General features: G+C 37.4%; 1 protein-coding gene across 1 annotated transcript in view; it reads left to right on the forward strand.

The window, feature by feature from the left end:
* The window catches only part of LOC141441791 (uncharacterized), a gene marked incomplete in the record, with an annotated part of 381,840 nt that overhangs the window by 243,423 nt on the left and 119,486 nt on the right, over nucleotides 1–18,931 (forward strand). Inside the window, 9 exon segments of the mRNA XM_074106655.1 lie at nucleotides 514–606; nucleotides 1,248–1,422; nucleotides 8,308–8,523; nucleotides 8,821–8,917; nucleotides 9,558–9,678; nucleotides 10,526–10,758; nucleotides 11,663–11,813; nucleotides 12,510–12,593; nucleotides 14,021–14,290. Coding sequence (XP_073962756.1) covers nucleotides 514–606; nucleotides 1,248–1,422; nucleotides 8,308–8,523; nucleotides 8,821–8,917; nucleotides 9,558–9,678; nucleotides 10,526–10,758; nucleotides 11,663–11,813; nucleotides 12,510–12,593; nucleotides 14,021–14,290 — 1,440 coding nt within the window.

Consider the following 18,931-nt stretch of genomic DNA (forward strand, 5'->3'; position numbering starts at 1 on the left):
TATCGTAATATGAACCTGACGAGCGACTCTGGAATACATCTTAGTGCAAATTATGTCGTGCTAAACATTCAGGAGGGCGCTAATTTCATTAATTTACATATCTACGTTTACTAAGACTAAATCCACGCACAACATTTATCTTTCAGTCTCTGTCCTTAAAACATAAATTAACTCAAATTCATACACAAATAACATTCCTACTATCATAATGTGTCTTAATCACCGACATAATCAATAAAAGCATCATTATATCCACAAAGACACAGAAAAGCTATAATTACACTTTATTTTACCAAAAACTCATTACAAAAACATCTAGTACTTCGCAAACAACTTATTCGAAATGATTCAAAATCAAAACCTTAGTAGTATCGCATCTTCTTAACGATAAACTCAACAATGCGTCGATTTCTTCAAATAATTGTTGTGCGATCTGCCGACATGGTTAAGCGGGCTATAGGCATATTAAAAACCAAATTCTATGGCATATTTATGTGGTTTTTGTTGTTAAAGGTGATCCAATTGTGGCAGAGGAAGCAGTTGAGGATGAGGCAGAACATGATCTTCGCTACAATCAAAGTGGTGAAGGGATGGGATTTCCCACAGGTTAGTTTCTTTATATTGTTTATTCGAGCTATCATCATCATTCCAGCCTATATACTTCCCACTGCTGGGCACAGGCCTCCTCTCAGAATGGGAGAACGAGCTATCATAATGGAGCTTAACTTTGAGTTGAGCTGAAACCTGATGCCTTATTGTCCAACGCACTCGAAATCACAATCGTTATTTCTGTTTCTTTCTGTCACATGGTGTAAAATGAGAGCAGAAAGAGATGGTAAATGCTATTCCGAGCGCCCGGGCGATAGACAATACGGGTCCGGGACAGATTGAGGTTGAAAAAGAAGAAGCTTTCTGCGGGATTTTAAACTACGGGATTCAAAATGAGATATACTTGGTTTGGATAGGTATTTAACTAAATGCAAACAAAAAAACGTCAATTGGTGTCTTAAATATTGAAATTCTCCCGTTAAACTATCTAAACATTTACATTTCTGTATTGAAATCCACAAGTCTAATTTGTATTAAGTACAATGGTAAAAGTAAAATGTTTAAAATCCTTGAATGTACCAAATCTGACAGCTGACGTTTGTTTACATTTAGTTATATGTTATATACCTATCCAAAGCAAGTATAGTACGAGCGACCCAGTTTTTTTTCACCTGATACTAAAACCTGTATTTCAACAGTTTGTGGCAATGGGCGCAGAGCAGCGCCAAGCTATCAGGCGCGCTTTGAACGAAGACGCCGAGAAGTTGCTCGCCGAGGGCGACCCCGCTGACCCGCAGTTGCGACGCCTGCGGAGGGAGATCGACGACGTCAACCGACTGTTTGACGAGTTCGAACGACGGGCGCGAGCCGAAGGTAAGGGGTTATTTTTTGAGGTTGACTATTTTTTTTCCTAGACAATTCCAACTTTTATTGTGATCTTCTCTCAGGCTGAACTCTTAAGATAGCGAATGTTTTTCGCGAAGGCCTCACAGACAGAGCCGCGGGTTAAAGCTAGTTAATCAAAATGTGATAAAAAACGATGTCATTGTAAAATATTGTTCGTATCGTCTCACAAATGTTTATTGAATTAATGAACGTGTAATTAATCAATTTTATTGTGTTAACCGAGTGCGTTGCTGTTAACCAAATTGGAAAATTGTGGAGCAATTGTCCGATGTTTTGAAACCTTAAGTGGGTCACTGGTGTCGCGTAGAAGTGGGGTATGTGTATCCCACTTGCTGAGCGGCCCATCTGGCAGCTCGCCCTCTCTCCGGTAAGCTGTAAAACCCGTCTGAGGCTAACAGCAACAGTTAGTTGACAAAAAAATATGCTCGGTGCAAATTAATTTAATTTATCGTTATTTATTCACGGCAAAATGTTATCTGGCAACCCTATCGTTCAAACCTTGTGGTCCTTGTAAGAAGCCGTTAATTCGATAGCCAGGAATAACGCTAGCGTGCGATAGCTTCGACAGTGATAGCGTAATTGAGGAGTGGGTGTACTGCACCTTAACAGTACCGTATAAACTACTGATAGTCTTGATACTTGTGGTGTCATCGTTTAAAGTAAAACTTCGCCTTAAATTTTCCCTATATATAGATAATACCATAATACCACACTTTGAATCTGCAGTGGGCTAGTATCTTACTAGTATCGGGTAAAAAAATGTAATTAATCCGTTAGTTAGGTTATGAAAAAATATTGGACACGGATTTTATTTGACAATAAAAATAAAAATGGTGAAGTTATAGCTATCTTCGTAATTTTTTTATTAACACACGAAAAAATACGTGTGCAATACTTTCTGATAATCTAAATGATGGATTTAATATTGTTTCCACCGAGTTAAGAGTTTTAAAGATTAATTTAATAAGACCTATCAACCGAAAAAGTTTTTTTTTAAAGTAATAATTTTGAATTTTCGGAACTTTTCCGTTCAGTTCATTTCAGTTCTACGAACGAACTTATTCTATTTTTGGGGAATTATGTTTATTGATAGGATTAAACAAGAATATTCGTACATGCATTGATGCTGTTTTTATTTACAATACAACGCAACACAATGACTTCAACGCTTCATTATAAACAAAACATTCATCAACGCTTATCTAAGCATCGTTCCATAAAAACTGTATAAATAATGCACTTTAAATTAAAAACAAGTATCAAGATCTCTTACGGCGTATCTACAATCTTCGTGTCATAAACTAGCAACTGACAGTAGCGTAATTCCGTCCTACAGGAGCCAGTCGCAATTAGTGTATACTACGCTCCTCATTCGCTCTCGACACGTTTGAAACGAAGTGTGTTTCGGAATAAAATTAGTTTGTTTTTTCTGTGGAAGTGAACCACTGTGTTGATTTGTTTGTTTTGACATTAGGGGCTTAAAAGTGTCGCTGAAAAAGTTTTTTTTATTAAATGTGCTCACCAATATTTCACTAGTCAAATATGAACATTTTAAAATTGACGTATGAATTTTTGAAGGGTAATATTTTAAACATTCACTTTATTTATTTTTTTAGCTGATCAACAACAAACAAATTTTAATAATAATAAATAAGCTATATTTGTAGTAACAAAAGTGAAACCAAATTATTTCAAACTCGAAGTGTTAACGACATATTGTGCTTTATTGCGTGTACAATAAAGGTGTACAAATATGAAGAAAATCAAGCGAATATTTTCGAGAGGGAAAGGTGGTAAGTTGATACTAATGAAAATTAAAGTATTGTTCAAAAATTTTTTTTTTGGATAATGTGAACAAGTTTTCATTCGTAGGCTTTATCTAGCTGAAATACTTAAATATACGGAAAAGCCAGGCGTTAAATTAAAACAAGTAATTAAAAGAAAGAAAGTAATTTATTTACAACAGCAGTGACACGAAAACAAGGACCTATATCAAGCCCCTATAACCAAGACCACAAGGACCTATAGTGTCCTTAAGCTTTAAGGGCCAACTCTTAAAGCGACTCAACCCCAAAAAAAGTCAGGTGTTGGAAGGTGAAATATGACCGGGTGGCGACCACCAGCATTCGCTTAACAAGTCTGCGGAATTCTTAAAAACCATAAAGTAAACTAAATCAATTTAATAAAAAAATTAATCGAAACTAATGACTAGTGAATCTTGTTATCAAAAGCCTACAGTTTTTTTAAACCTTGAGCTTATTTTAAAGTCTTTCCGAAAGCTTTTTCCGTCAGCTCAGCTCAATTTTGTTAAAATACCTTTTTTAATGCAAAGTATTTTTTGCCGACTATAATAATATGTTCACTGTGTATACGACCGTGTGTTTTGACGACCGGATGGCCAAGTGGTTAGAGATCCTGGCTACGAGGCTTGAGGTCCCGGGTTCGATTCCCAGATATTTGTATGAACGATACGAATGTTTGTTCTCGGGTATTGGGTGTTTAATATGTATTTAAGTAGGTATGTTTATCCGTTGCCTAGTATCCATAGTACAAACTTTGCTTAGTTTGGGGCCAGGTCAATTGGTGTCAAGTGTCCCATGATATTTATTTTTATTTATTGATTTATATTAGCATTATCATCCAAACTACATATCCGTACCAAATTTCAAGTCGATGCCGTTAACCGTTGAAGAGTTCCTACCTACGGAGATGATTCTGGCTGGTATTGTCACCGGGCTTAGTAAATATTGGATGAAATGTTTTGAAATTTTTTAAACATCAGCATTCTAACATTCGTTCTACGTATTTACAAACGAACATTGTAAGTTAATAAAAGCTTCTAAATAGGACTCTAAAGTGTTAAATTTTAGGATAGATGGCAAAAGAATGTTTTCGAGATACTACCCATAATTTAAATTATGAAGCTACCAAGTTTTTTACAGACATTATGCGTCTATGACCTAACTAAGCAATTATTAATTGTTGACAATGAAAACTTTACGATATCAATTTAAATAATTAGTCCCAGCCTACCTTTGGCCTTCATCCTGTTTTTTACAGTTCAAATTACTCTGACCCCTTGGGTTGTGCTGTCATGTGTATATATAGTCATTGATCCACACAATCATAGGGTTAAATCTCTGACGGGAATGACGAGTAGCCCAGAGAAGTGACATCATTGTGTTCGTAAATGATTTGTTGACGAGTGGAAACTGCATTCCATTTTCTATTGTGAAGAATTGAAACATTGGTGTAGCTGGTGAGCGATCGCCGACTATAATTGGGTCGTTTTTTGTTTCACGGGCAGCGATTCGTAGACTTCTTGTCTCGCAGAATTAACGTTTGGCATAATTTCATTACGCAGCTTACTAGTTTCGTCAATTAGTCAGTCATTAAGTAGAAAATCGATATGTAGATCCACTTTTGGTCGATTATTCATTTTGTAAATACGATATTTATTAGAGAAAGGTTTCACTGTGAAATATTATGAATTTATGATGCGTCACACCTATTTTTTCAACCTATAATTATTATTAACCATACTTGTAACAGTGTGTTGGACTGACAAACAGACAAGGTTTCAGCTTAAACCACTAAATATAGAGGTAGAATCTTGAGCACTATAGAGGAGCACTCAGAAATTATTTTTCGAACAGTTTTGGGACAGGGAACTATTTATTTTATTATTCTACGGGAGCAGAGTTAGTTCAGTAGAGATGTGTAGTGGTTTTCCATAGTATTTTACCAATTGTACAGCCGTTTTGACACTTGACACTAAATAATCCCACTAATATTATAAATGCGAAAGTTTCTCTGTGTTTGTTTGTGACTTCATCACGTCTGAACCACTGAACCGATTTAGATGAAATTCAGTATACATATAGTACAAGTCCCGGGGAAGGACTAGAATAGTTTTATCCCGGAAAATTGCATAGTTCCCGCGGGGTAGGGATAACCGAATTCTACGCGGACGGAGTCGCGGGTAACGGCCAGTAAAGGTTCATATTAAGGCACTTGTCTCACCGCCAGCGAGGAAACGATTGGCTATCGACTATTTTCTCGCTCAAGAAACGAACAAAAGATATAAGATCCTGTGTGAGTAAAAGAGACACATATATTAATAGTTGATCGCTGGCTGTTCACACTGTCGGCGAGAACTCGCTCTTACATCTTTTGTCGCAGCGACAAGAGCTATAAAACTCGCTGAGCTATAGATACTCGCTCAGCGATGTCAGCTTAGCGGCCGCCCCGCACGAGCGAGTCGAGTGGAGCGAGTAATCGCCCGTCGCACGCGAACACTCGAGTACAGCCGAGCGACAAAACTACACTCGCTTCTCGCTGCTCGCCCACTCGTTTCTAGTTACTCGCTCTACTCGCTTCTCGCTCATCGTCGGCGGTGGGACAAGTGCCTAATGGATATGAAAATGTCACACATTTAATACAATAATTGATTGACATTTCGGGTGCCGTCGCAATCCGATTGCGATCTGACTTTTGCCGTAGAAATACTTCACTATATCTGTACGCTTAACTCAGGCGAGTAGTAGCTGTAGGTACAGCTAATATTTAACTTCTATCTTCAAAACAAAATTCCTCGCCGACTGCCTACACGACATGATGTCACGACATTGTCGTTACTCAATCGGAATGGCAATTTTAGGTGTCGGCCTTGCGGCAGTTAATTTAATTTAGGTGACCGCATGGAGGGAAGATACAGATAAGAAATAGGTGTTGTACGGAAAACATCATTTTGTTTGCCTTAAAACTGTAACAGTGTGTTACCGGCAGCCAAGCTTTTTTAATGGAGGTTAAAGTAACGTATTTCTGTAACTTAACCATGACATTAATTTAATTAATAACTAAAATTCAGACTTTTAACTTTCTAACAAAATTATAATTGCCAGCAATGTACAGCAAAGTAAATTGTCAAGGTAATAATCAAAGTATCTGTCGGCTGTCATTTACACTTACTTCTTTGAATTTTAGTTTATTGATTAAATTAAGTTACAGAAATACGTTGCTTTAACCTCCCTTAAAAGCCTGGTTGCCGGTAACACACTGTATACAAACTAGTGCTTACTCGCGGCGTCGTGCGCGTAAACCTAAGATCTGGCAGTTGAAAGTAAATTCCGGGATTTAAAAGTCAGAAAATGGGAAAAATGACAATGGTTTATTATTTTGTACATCACAACGTATTTTTTCTTTTGTCAATTAAACAAAAAAATTAATGAAGATATAGCATGTTAAAGTTCTGCGTGACGTCACGGGCCCCCATTCTAAGGGCTCCCACACAAAACTGCGATGCGATGCGATGCGACGCGACGCCGTGTCACAGGAACTTACTATGCGAATTGCTGCGATACGATTTCGTGCGGTAATATGATGACCTAAACCTTGCGCTTACCGCACGAAATCATATCGCAGCAATGAGGACTATCGCGTATGAATTCGCCGCTAGAGGCGCTAGTGTAGCGTGAGGTCTCCGAAATGTCAAATCTCATAGTTTTTGGGTGAGCTACGCGGGTTTATTTATAATTAGAATAATTTTGTGAATATTTTGCAATATCTGAAATTAATAACAGTTTTGTCTTTCGGAAACCTTTGTCCTCCCTTTTTTCCGAACAAAACGGGGACTATGGAACACCGTGGCATGCTCGATATTTTTATGGTACGGTTTTAAGGTGTATTAAATATGATTTTAATCTAAACTTTGTTTTCATGCCCGTAATAACAGACTTTGAACGCCATACTTAAAAACCTCACGCAACAGTGCGCCATCTAGTGAGACAAAAAACGATAGCCCTCATTCGCATCGTTAGTTCCTGCGATAACGCGTCGTCGTATCGCATCGCGCAGCGCAGTTTTGTGAGAAGAAATACGTGTCAAATACTCTCTGATAATCTAAATAACGAATTAATTTTTTTTTTAAGAACACTCCAATTACAACCACGAACGCTTTCAAAGTTAATTAAACGGCGAGGTTTTATTCCAATTAATGTCTATAAGTACAAAATTGTTGGTAAACAAATCAAATAAAATTGAACCAGTCTGACCTTGCTGTTCTTTAAGCATAACTGTAAAATTGTCTAGCCTGATCCAGTCACAATTCTAGAATAGACCGGGCGGGTCGCAAGCTCGATCGTTTAAATAAAGTTTAAATGTTGCAGAGGGTTGTGAAAGTGGTTAGAAATATAAGTTTTGAACGCACGTGGTACGATTACAGGTTGTCAGGTGCGTTGTATTAAGTTGGTACAACCTTTATTTTATATCAATTGAATTTTACAAATGTTTTAGCTGTTTTGTTTTGATTTTCGAGACGTTTGTCATCAAGAGACATGGCTTCAAGTTTTTGTTAGTCCGTTAAGTGACAGTGACGGGTGACCTTCGTGGTTATTGTTTTTTTTCTCTAGTCAGAAGTTGCAGTTGCCATACCAACAAGCCATCTCGATAATTTACGCGGCAAAAAGCTATAAAAAGTATAAGTGGTTCTAGGAGGTCACGTGTTCATACTAATTTGAGCTTTAAGACTAATAAAGCACTCTTAATTTGTAAAAATCACTATAGATTCGTTTTACTTACACCTTTCTCAATGAGTCTGCTCAAAGAATATATATTTCGATCTTAATTTAAAACTTTGTCTTGTTTACATTGCTTTGTTGTTTGTTTTATTCTCTATTAAATAATCTGTAGGAAAAGACCACAATAGACAATCTCTCTCTCCAAGTTGTGACACCTGGATAGCGCGAAGTAGTATACAGAAATTTCTATTTCTTAACTAGACGTTTGTTTATTGTATTACTTAGATTGTTTATTTTATCCATCAACTCTGACCGCCTTGTTTTTTTTCTCCAGAGGAGAGTAAGAATGCTGCCCGCATCTTCACGGAGCAGTCCTCCTCTCTCCTGGAACGCCTGGATATCCTGGAGCGACAGCTGCACGAACGGATAGCCAGCCACATTCCAAGGGACCTGGACTCCTTGGAACACCTAGTCTTGCAGCATAAGGACTGGGAGAGTGCTGTACACTCCCTGAACAGGGACGTTGAAGAAGTGCAAGCTACTTTCAGAGGTAAGAAAGAAATAATTGGGTGGTTGTCGAAAATGGTGGAGGTGCTGGGATGGAAAGTGCTTATAAAAAATCTTTTTCACGACACTGCTCGAAAATGTGGCCATAGATAACTTAAATCCAGTACACAAACTTGCCTATACTTGTACATTTAACAGCTAACTAATTTATTTAATATTTGAAATATGAAATGCACTATATACCAATGAAAATGAATTATATGCTACTTCCTTAGTTCTAATACCACCTGTACCCTCCGCTATGTTTCCTTCTTCATTATTACTATTGTACCTTCTTCAGGTATTGCGCTGAAGACTCCGGCCATGAAGAAGAACTTGGACAAGGTGATGGGCAAATGGAACGACATGCAGTCCAAGAGCCAGTTGTTCGTAGAAAGGTACTTTAAAAAAATTGTATTTACATTTGTGCTGGACGCACCCGCGGTTATAGATGCACTTAAAAAGTGTACGAAACCATTAATAAATAATTTGAATTGATATTGAACGAAAAGTACCAAAACCCATTATCTTGCTACTCTGTGGACATATGTGCAAGAGGTTTTGATACTTTCCCGTTTGGATTTTTTAAAGTTTTGTACCACAAACGGAACTCTCGTATCTGTTACATCGAATATACTCAAAACCCACAGGGTCGATTGAGTTCGAAGTTGCAAGTATTCAACAAACAAAATACATAGTTGCGATTTTCATAGTCATAAGTTGGACAAGGAGGAGGTGGGCTCTAAAAATTATCAAAATTGATGTGGCGTGATGTATGGATGCCCATTAAGTTAAATAATTATAAATATTTATGCCGTTATGCTGTACTAAACGAGTTCTTGAGTGGAGACCGCGTCTCGGAAAACGTAGTGTAGGATGCCTTCCGGCCAGGTGGAGCGACGATCTGCGAAAGCTGCTGGTATAGCACGATCCCCAATGAGCGTCACAGCTGCGTGACATAGGGCTATGTCCAGCAGTGGACTGCTATAGGCTGATGATGCCGATATTCTCATTAAACCATATTGTTTATCCCCTCAGGCTAAAGTACGTGGAAATAGTGGTAAACAGCATGGAGGAGAATCACCAGACCATCTCCGAGTTTGAAATCAAGCTGGCGCAGTTCAGCGATCTGCCCAATGACACCGAACTGCTTAAAGACGTAAGAACACTCGTATATTTCAATATTGATCTGGGGGTCTCAAGTTTTAAATTAAAAGTTCGCATCATACCGCCCTCTCACTCCTTTATTAAATACAGATTTTTTATTTTTACGCGGAAAATATTTTTCCCAACTGATGATGATGAAACATTTTTTTAACTGATACTGGAGATTTTACAGGGTGTAGTGTTTCGTTAAATTAAGGAATTTCGAACGAGAGTCTTTTAGAAGTCCCGAAGTCGAAGACTGAGGGCTTTAATGAGTCGATGTTCGTAATTCTAGTACCGCCCGTGCGCGACCAATGTTTTTCATCACCGATGCAGTATCGCACTCATTTACCGACCTTGGGCTTCATGACAACAAAATTAGTACGGGCAATGACTCATTTACCGACCACGGGTTTCATGACAAGCACATTAAGGTCGAGGGTTTTATTTGGGGGGTTGCAACCCAGGTAGCCTGCATGTTACGACACTGTTTACGAGCAAGTGTGATGAAAAATATTATTAATGTGAGCGAGAGATACTTACTCTATAACGGTCCGATCCGAGGGTCAAGGACGATGCTGGCTGAAAGTCAGCGCTGGGGTGTTTTTAACGCTTCAGCATTATGCTGAGCCGGTGTCCGATTCACAACCGCAATGACACATACTCGTAATATACTTTGTGTTGTCCATTTGAATTTAAAAATATTGTTGTGTCTTTTGTTGTCAATAAATGTATTTTTTTCTTTCTTGGATACTTCGGACGTTCGACCAACAATGCCTTTACAACCTCTAGCATTGCCAATGTCCACAAATTTCACGCTTTTGTTTCCTAGTTGAATAAAAACATGTTCTTCTCTCCAGATGCACGAAGACCTCCTCCGCATGCAAGTGGCAGTGAGCAAGCAGCAGGTCCAGGTGGAACAGATGAACGACGACGCGGAGAACTGCCGCCGCCTGGTGGAGGGCTCCCGCGCCGCGCTGCCGCACTCCTCGCTGCCGCGCCAGGGGAAACACATCGACCTGGAACGCCTGGACAAGGAGGTCACGCAGCTGAATAACCGCTGGAATAGTGTGTGCAGCCAGCTCGCTGAAAGGTATGTCGTGACCTGGAACATCTGGATATAGTAATACAGGTGGAGGAATGAATGATGATTAGCGGTGGATTTGAAAATTAGGAGCCAAAAGAATGTAGTCTTTCATTATAAGGGAAACATGGAACTCTTGGCCAGAGAACTCTGATACTAAGGGGCCGTTTCACCATCCATTGCTTAGCGTTAACCGACGGTTAAATGTGATGCCGTCTCCGTCTATTCGAACAAAACAAATAGAGACGGCATCACACCTAACCGCCAGTTAACACTATTCAATGGATGGTGAAACAGCCCCTAAAACTCCGTTTCGACCTGACAGAAGACTCGTGTAAGTTAGACTACATTGCGAGGCTGTAAAGCGATCGAGTTTCAGGTGATCAGTCGAGTGGCGCAATGCAAATACAACTTGCACGGTTCTTCTTGCAGATCTAACTGGGTTTAAAAACAGCAACTTAGGTTAGAAGTAACTGCCTTTGGTGAGTTAGTAAAACAGATGATAAAACAAATCGGTACCTATTATCTGTTATTTTACTATTTATGTCATCAATGTTTTCCAAAATTGGTCTCCTGGACAAAGATATAACAAACATCAAACTTAGAACTAAACTCCTCTAGACTTAGAGTGTATCGCCTATTGCAAAGCCGGCAACGCACGCGCAGTCCTAATAATACTGTAGGTGTCCATGGGCGGCGGCGATCATTTACCATCAGGTGACACGCCTGCTCATATGCAGCTGTTTGATAAAAAAAAGACAGATTCAACAAAAACTCAACTAACATTTTCACTTAGCCACCGGCCTGACAATATATAATAGGTATTAACCCATAAATAACAATCCATGCTTTGTTACGACCATCTATTTCTCACAGCCCTACCCCCTTTATTTAACACTACTTTTGTTCCCAGACTCCGAAGCTGCGAAGCCGCCTACCAACTCCTGCGCAACTACAACGCAGGTCTCGAGAAAGAAGCCGAATGGATCGACGACTCCTTCGGCAAGCTGCAAGCCATGCCGCCCATTGAAATCCGGCCAAAGGAACAGTTCGAACCGACCAGGGTGAGATACTAACACTAAAGTAACTACGAGTACACTAATGCCTAATACTCACTGTCCACTGTGCCAAAAACAAAGTGATTAATAAGTTTATTGCACTTGGACCACGCGCCATTGAACACTATTCTTAATTTTTCTAGAAATCGATATATCGATAAATGACGCACCATTCTATTGCACTTAATGTATCAAGGGCAGCGAGTGTTGATGGCAGTGTAAAGGATTTTGAATTCAAAATTGGAAATTCAGACAAATGATCGGTCGTTTTGGTTTATTCAGCCAGTTATTTGATACTTCCATCTTGAATTTTAACTCTGTCTCCGAAGAATACAGTTAATGAACTGACCTCCTCAAACCAAGAGTGGTATTTGAAGTTAGGTTGCCAGTCCTCGTTCGGCTACATTTTGTTTGGAAATCATAATATCTTAGATAATGCATGTATGATTAATGGATTTAAGTTTAAAAAGTTGGGCGTTTGTGGATTACCACTTAAAATGTCCTAATTTAATTTAAAAGCATGATTTTAATAATTACAGAGGACGTACTAATTTGATATTATTACTCAAACGTTTATATAAGAATGATATAGCATGTTTGAAATCCCATTTAACCGGCAATGTCATTTACTTGGCATGAGGTTTATTCCGGCACTTTAAATACTAATATTCATTTGTGGGTGTCTTGTGGTTTAAATTACAGAATCTACTCACCAGCGTTGTGGAGCGAACGCCAAAGATAGAGAAAGTTAATGTTGACGGTGGAAGATTCATAAGGGAGGCCAAGGTAAATGACAGAATACTAATAATTTACATAGGAATTTATTCAGTCTTTGGTCCTCGTGGAATAAGTTTTTTTTGAAACTGTGGAATGAGGAGTGTTTTGTTTATATGATTGTTTTGACAAGCTTTTTACTTTTTTTTAACTGACTGCAAAAAAGAGGTGGTTGTCAATTTATTTGGGAGGCTTCTCTTTTCATCCCAATTAAATATGAAAACAAAATACCATCCATAAGGAGGTTTTTTAAAGTAGGTAATAAACGCTAAAATTGTTTGTGTTGTTTTGGTTAAATATAGAAGTTTTTATGCAGGCACTCCTGGTTCCATTTTGTTTAGGTATGTTTATGATTGTTTCTGGATGGATTGTATGAGATGGTTCAGCGTTTCAAATCTTCCAATTTCAATACCCTACCCAAATCCTCGATTTGCTTTTGTCGTTTTGACTTCTTCTTATTTTGGGTCTTCTCGTCTAGGTTCTTGTCTATGACTCGACGCACTTTATTCTTTTTACTTTTAAACGCACGTCTGCTTGGCCATAGATAAAATAATGCTTTTGTGCACACGCCTTTATGCCTTTTGTGACTTATAAAATACTATTAACTATCCTAACTCAGTTTGTGTGTGATGCGTGAATGATTATTTTCGAAGTAAACAGCAATTTATTACTGCTGCTCTCAAAATATTGCACTGTGACTAAAGCAATAAATAAAATTAGCAAACAATTACGTTGCGCACCATCTTGAGCACAGTCAATTTGAAATTCAAACTTGTTTTTTAAGTTTCTTTTTTATCGAGAGCTCCTTATTGAAAGAATTCGTTATGAAGCCAGAGCTCAATTTTACTGGATTTTGTACAATAATTGGGTTCATTGATCTTAGATGTCTAGCTTTGCATGCATTGTTTGGAACCACCAGCGTTGCTGGGAATTGAAAATAAGAAAAATATTTTTCATATTTCGGTTTTATTCCGGCTTTGGTGATTTTTTGGGGAAGATTGCACGAAAAATGTTTATTTGATGTTCAAATATTTGGTGTTGCACGCTTAAAAAAAGCTTTGACTGTGTCCCAGCATGTTTCTGTCCTGGGAAACCTTGAAGCTGAACAATAAAAGTTACCGTCTAAAGTCAATACTAAATTAAAATGGTACGAAGTATGAAATACGATATTTTGAAAGATATGATGGAATTAGGCTTTACCGTATTATATGGTCTAAAAGTATGTCTGGTTGAATGATAGTTTAAAATAAAAATATTCTAATATCGAATGCCTAACTTTAACAAACGAGAGATTGTTCTTTTTCTTAACACAGCGGCCAGTGTCAAATTCTAATTTCAAACTTTAAATTTATTTTTAAATATAAGTTGTTTTTACTGGCCAGTGTAAAAAAAATAGTCTCAGCTAACCTCTAACGCGCTTCGATCCTAACTCGATATAGATATACTCGTCAAGAGGCCAGCGTTATGCAGAGTGGCTTTGCGACGAAGTCCACCCGTCGTTTGACATGAAACAACTGAAGAGACAGGCGGAGTTAGACCAGGCGGAGAGATATAGGAGCAGGAACAAGAATATGACCGAGCAGAGCGGAGCGGAGGCGGTTGCAAGGGAGCTGGATGACCTGAACGCGAAACATCAAAGGCTATTGGATATGCTATATGAAAGACTGAGAAGGATAGCTGCCGCCAATCCTGGAGACATTGTTACTTTGGTAAGTGTTTTTTTTTTTATTCACGACGCTGTGTTTGAAAATTTCGTTTCGTGGTGTTTTGTATTAGTTTGTATTTTAGTATGTTTTTAAAAGTCGTTTGGAATTGTGTTCGCGAAGCAGCGTTTTATCGGAACGGAATTTTCAAAAACATTTTGTTTTTTACTATTTACTTATGCAAATAATTCTTAAGTAATTCTAGAAACTAAAAACAACTTTGGATTTTATCACAGTTCACACAGCGTCTGTTTTTCAATGACAATCCATAGTCATATTTTTTACTGGCAACTGCATCAATTAAAATCTTCAAGCTAACGATTTTTTAACCGTTTTGGCTTTATGAATTTGACCTTAACGCCACTGGTATTAAGAGTCATTCGTGACTGCGTTTTTACAAGGTCGTTGTAAATCAATGAGAAACGGAAACAACTTATTTTACACGAGCACGCGACCTAAACCCTGATATGTATCATAAATTCTGCTATTTCACTTGTGATAGAAAATTAAATGAATAATGACCATTTCTAGTTGTTTTTTAGGGTTCCTTACCTTTGTTAGCTAAACGAAACACTTATAGGATCACTTAGTTGTCCGACCGTCCGTCAGTCTGTCAAGACCCTTATCCTCAAGCACGCGTGGAGGTATCGAGCTATTACCAACAAAAAGTTGGAAAACCCCCGACTTTGTCACTTCAAAGTTCAATATCTCAAAAACGGCCGAACCGATTTTGATGAAACATGTCTAAAAACCATCGCTAGATAACCTGCTATCAAATAAAAAAACCACACAAACCCGTCTATCACCACCACCACACTACACTGACGCGTTTCGAACTCAAACAGAGCTTCTTCAACACACAACAACAAGGTTCATCTGGTAGCATGGTGCACGGTTGTGTTGCTCTGAAGATGAGCTCTGTGTTCTCAAGTTTCTTCTTGCCTTCCACACCACAGTGCTGGAGTCTGGAGTTCGTACTTGGCAATAGAGAGTGCTGCTGTCCACTCTCACATTAGGTCCCTAGTCGCCTTTTAGGACAAATTGAATAAAGATATTTTGACTTTGACTTTGACACTGGAAGAGTCGGGCCTATTTTATTTTAAAACCGTGCACGGCGCAGACGCATCTAGTTGATCTATGAAGTGCGTGTGAGTTCTCATTTAAAATGTCCTTTTAAAAGTCCGGTTCGTATATTATTTAGCCTACACGTGTGCTAGGGCGGTTAGCGTGTTTACGCGCGCAGTGATGTCATGCGTTATGTCACACGGACCTTGGGGCAGGCCGCCTTCAGAATGAGGCGATTGTAACGCTTTTTATGTTAAAATTACGTTTTGGTCATTTCATGTTTTGGTAATAATGCTTTGAGATGGTTAAGATTTCTTGAGAAGCGGCCATGAGGTATTAAATCTAGGCTTATGAGGTTATTTAAGATGGCATACTGACCACAGAAAGACAAAAAAAATCAGGCTTTCTTATTCATTACCCATAAAATCTACTTTCATACCAAATTTTAAGTTTTAAGATAACTGGAAGTAACCTAAAGGTTTTGATTCCTCGGAATTTTTATGGAAACACCTTTTTTTAATGACCAACTGTATTCTTTTGATTGATTTGATTTAGAAGTTAGATTTTTTTGCGGCTTCAACGGGTAGCAGACTTGACTATTTGATATTAATTTCAGCTTGATACCTCCACACGTTCCTGATAAAATGAGTCTTCACTGACGGACAGACAGAAAAACGAACAACAAAGTGATCCTATAATGTTTCCATTTCTTCTTTTTAAGGTACAGAACCCTAAAAAAGTAAGATTTATCGTTTCTCTGAATGACGTTAAAAATGTAACTGCGCAAAACATATTGTTATGAAATTTATAATGTGTGAAGGTCAAGCGGATAATGCATTCGTTGCAATACATGAAATATTACTTAAAGCTAACTAATATTAATATTCATCCGCATAATATTCAGAGACAAAAACAATACTGATTTTCCTGCTATTGCAGTGCTAGTAAAGCCTGGCCAGAAATATATGACTATTCGCCATGTTGCGGAATTTCATTGGAACTAATTTCTTACACTGGCAATAATTGTAATGATTGTCAGTGTCACTGTGGCGGTTTCTTTGAACAATAACAAAAAATGCCCAAAACTATTAGTAGTCAACAACGGATTATTGTAAATAATGTTTATAATAAACTACTGAGAACAAAAAAACGCTTGGGGAATAAAACTATTTCACTACAAAACCTTTCCAAATGAACATCAGAGCTAACAGGTAAACGTTGTAGACATGTCAAGATGTCATTGTTCCTACTATACTGAACTATTGCCATATAAATAAGAACAATGGCGCCCTCAAAGTCAAAGTCAAAGTCAAAATATCTTTATTCAATTTAGGCTATAACAAGCACTTATGAATGTCAAAAAAAATCTACCACCGGTTCGGAATAACCTCTGCTGAGAAGAATCCGGCAAGAAACTCAACGAGGTATATATATTTTTTAACAGATTTACAATATTATTAAATGATATCTATATACATCACAAGTATTTAACACAACTTCATTTTTAACACAGTAGACCCTCTTGACAATAGTCATATATTTTTGGTTTGCCTTTAATAAAATTTAAAACAGTGTTAACCCTCCTGCGGCCAAAGTCAACTTTTTGTTATATGGACATAAAACATTACAATAAGTTCTATTTATAGCACTGAGCGGCAGGAGGATACCGAACGAGTAAAAATCATTTTTTCTCTCGCGCTCTTCAAGTGCCTCTCCAATTAATGAAATTTGACAGTCAGCTCAGAATTGATTCGGTCTTTCACCAGTCTGAAAAGCTCTGCGGTGCACTTTTTTCCCGCCCATTCCCGAATATTGCTATTGCGTAGCTACGACTTCTTCACAACCGACTTTGCTACGAGCTATCGAACCCACTGCTCCTTTGTCTGCCTCTGTCCATCTTTAGTTGCAAGAGGTCGTATCTGTCGTTTCGCAGCACGGGACCCAAATAGACGACTTTTCTTCTTTTTATTGTCTGCATTTTTTTCTTAAACATTTTAATTAGATGATAATGTAATTTTCTGCTTATGTAACTGTTACAAGTTTACCTTAAAATGGGTGTTTAATATATTGAAAAGTAGCACTTTAATATTGAACGCCAGCCAGTATTTTCAGTTCTGTTTATTTTTTATTCTCATTTGAAATGACATTTAGTAGGATGCATCTTTTTGTAACTACAAAAATACATTATGTTATTCAAGGATCATTTTAATGTTTTCTACTATTGTAGGCGAAAACCCACTCTTTATTAAATACTAAAAACCTAGACGTTAGCCTGTTTATTTACTTATAATTAAGGAGGTACGATAAAAGCTCGATTTATCTTCTGCCCACGTAGTTGACATCATAACGTGGGTAGAGCCTTTATAAGGCAATGGCTGACTGGAGTTTGTTTTGACTCCATTCGTAAACATGCCCATTTTTAAAAGCTTTTTATCCTTACACTTAAACGCCTTTTAAGAGTACAAAACTAACTGTGGAAAAATCTCATGGCCTTTTTAAAGTACAGTCACCTATTAATAAAACATTTATAGAATTAATCATCACTATGATAAGCTTAAATTGTTCCGATCGAATTTTAAAGTCAATTTCATTTAATTTCATTTAATGTTTTTAAAGCAAAATAACAAGGTAACTTTGATAGATAATAATTAAGCCTTGCTTCTTCGCTACTAAGCTCCGTTAGTTTGGTATAAAGTCGTAGTTCATTGATATTAACCATCGATAATTAAAGCCGAAATCAATCAATTAAGCTAAAAACTAAGCAAACAGTTAGGGGCTGTTTCACCATCCATTGATTAGCGTTAACCAACGATTAAATGTGATGCCGTCTCCGTCTATTCGAACAAAACAAATAGAGACGGCTAACCGCCAGCTAACACTAATCATGGTTTAATTAAATAAAATCCTCAGTTACATTTATTTAGTAAACGAAGATATTAAACATCTGGATAACATCAAGCGAATACACGGTATAAAAGTAAATGCAATCGTTTTAAATACCTACTTTGATTCGTGATAATACCCAATGAAGTGCTACCGTAATGGGTTGAATAAGTTCTTAAGATAATATCAAGTAATGGACGGCTCATACTCGCTTTTATCGTTGCATAAATAGCGTTTATATGTTTATATTGCTGATCATATGAATCTAAATTAAAACAGGTAGTTTGTGTTGAATAAAAGTCTAGGAACTTGTTTCTGCGTCGTACAACACCAAACGTATATTAGACAGTGTTGACAGCTGTTGTATTAAATACTTGTGATGTATATATATCATTTAGTAATATTGTAAATCTGTTTAAAAAAATATACCTCGTTGAGTTTCTTGCCGGATTCTTCTCAACAGAGGTTTTTTTAGATTTTTTTTGACATTCATAAGTGCTTGTTATAGCCTAAATTGAATAAAGATATTTTGACTTTGACTTTTGACTTGACTTAACATATTAGTAGTTCTACACACTGAGCCGCGAAATCCCAATTTTATGATCTGGGAAATAAGTTTATATTTCTCATTTCATTAAAGTCTTAAAGTAACTACATTTGGTCTTATAATTGATTTGTACTTAATAAAGTACGCGAGCA

This window comes from Choristoneura fumiferana, chromosome 24 (assembly GCF_025370935.1).
Source record: "Choristoneura fumiferana chromosome 24, NRCan_CFum_1, whole genome shotgun sequence".
NCBI classification, from domain to species: Eukaryota; Metazoa; Arthropoda; class Insecta; order Lepidoptera; family Tortricidae; genus Choristoneura; species Choristoneura fumiferana.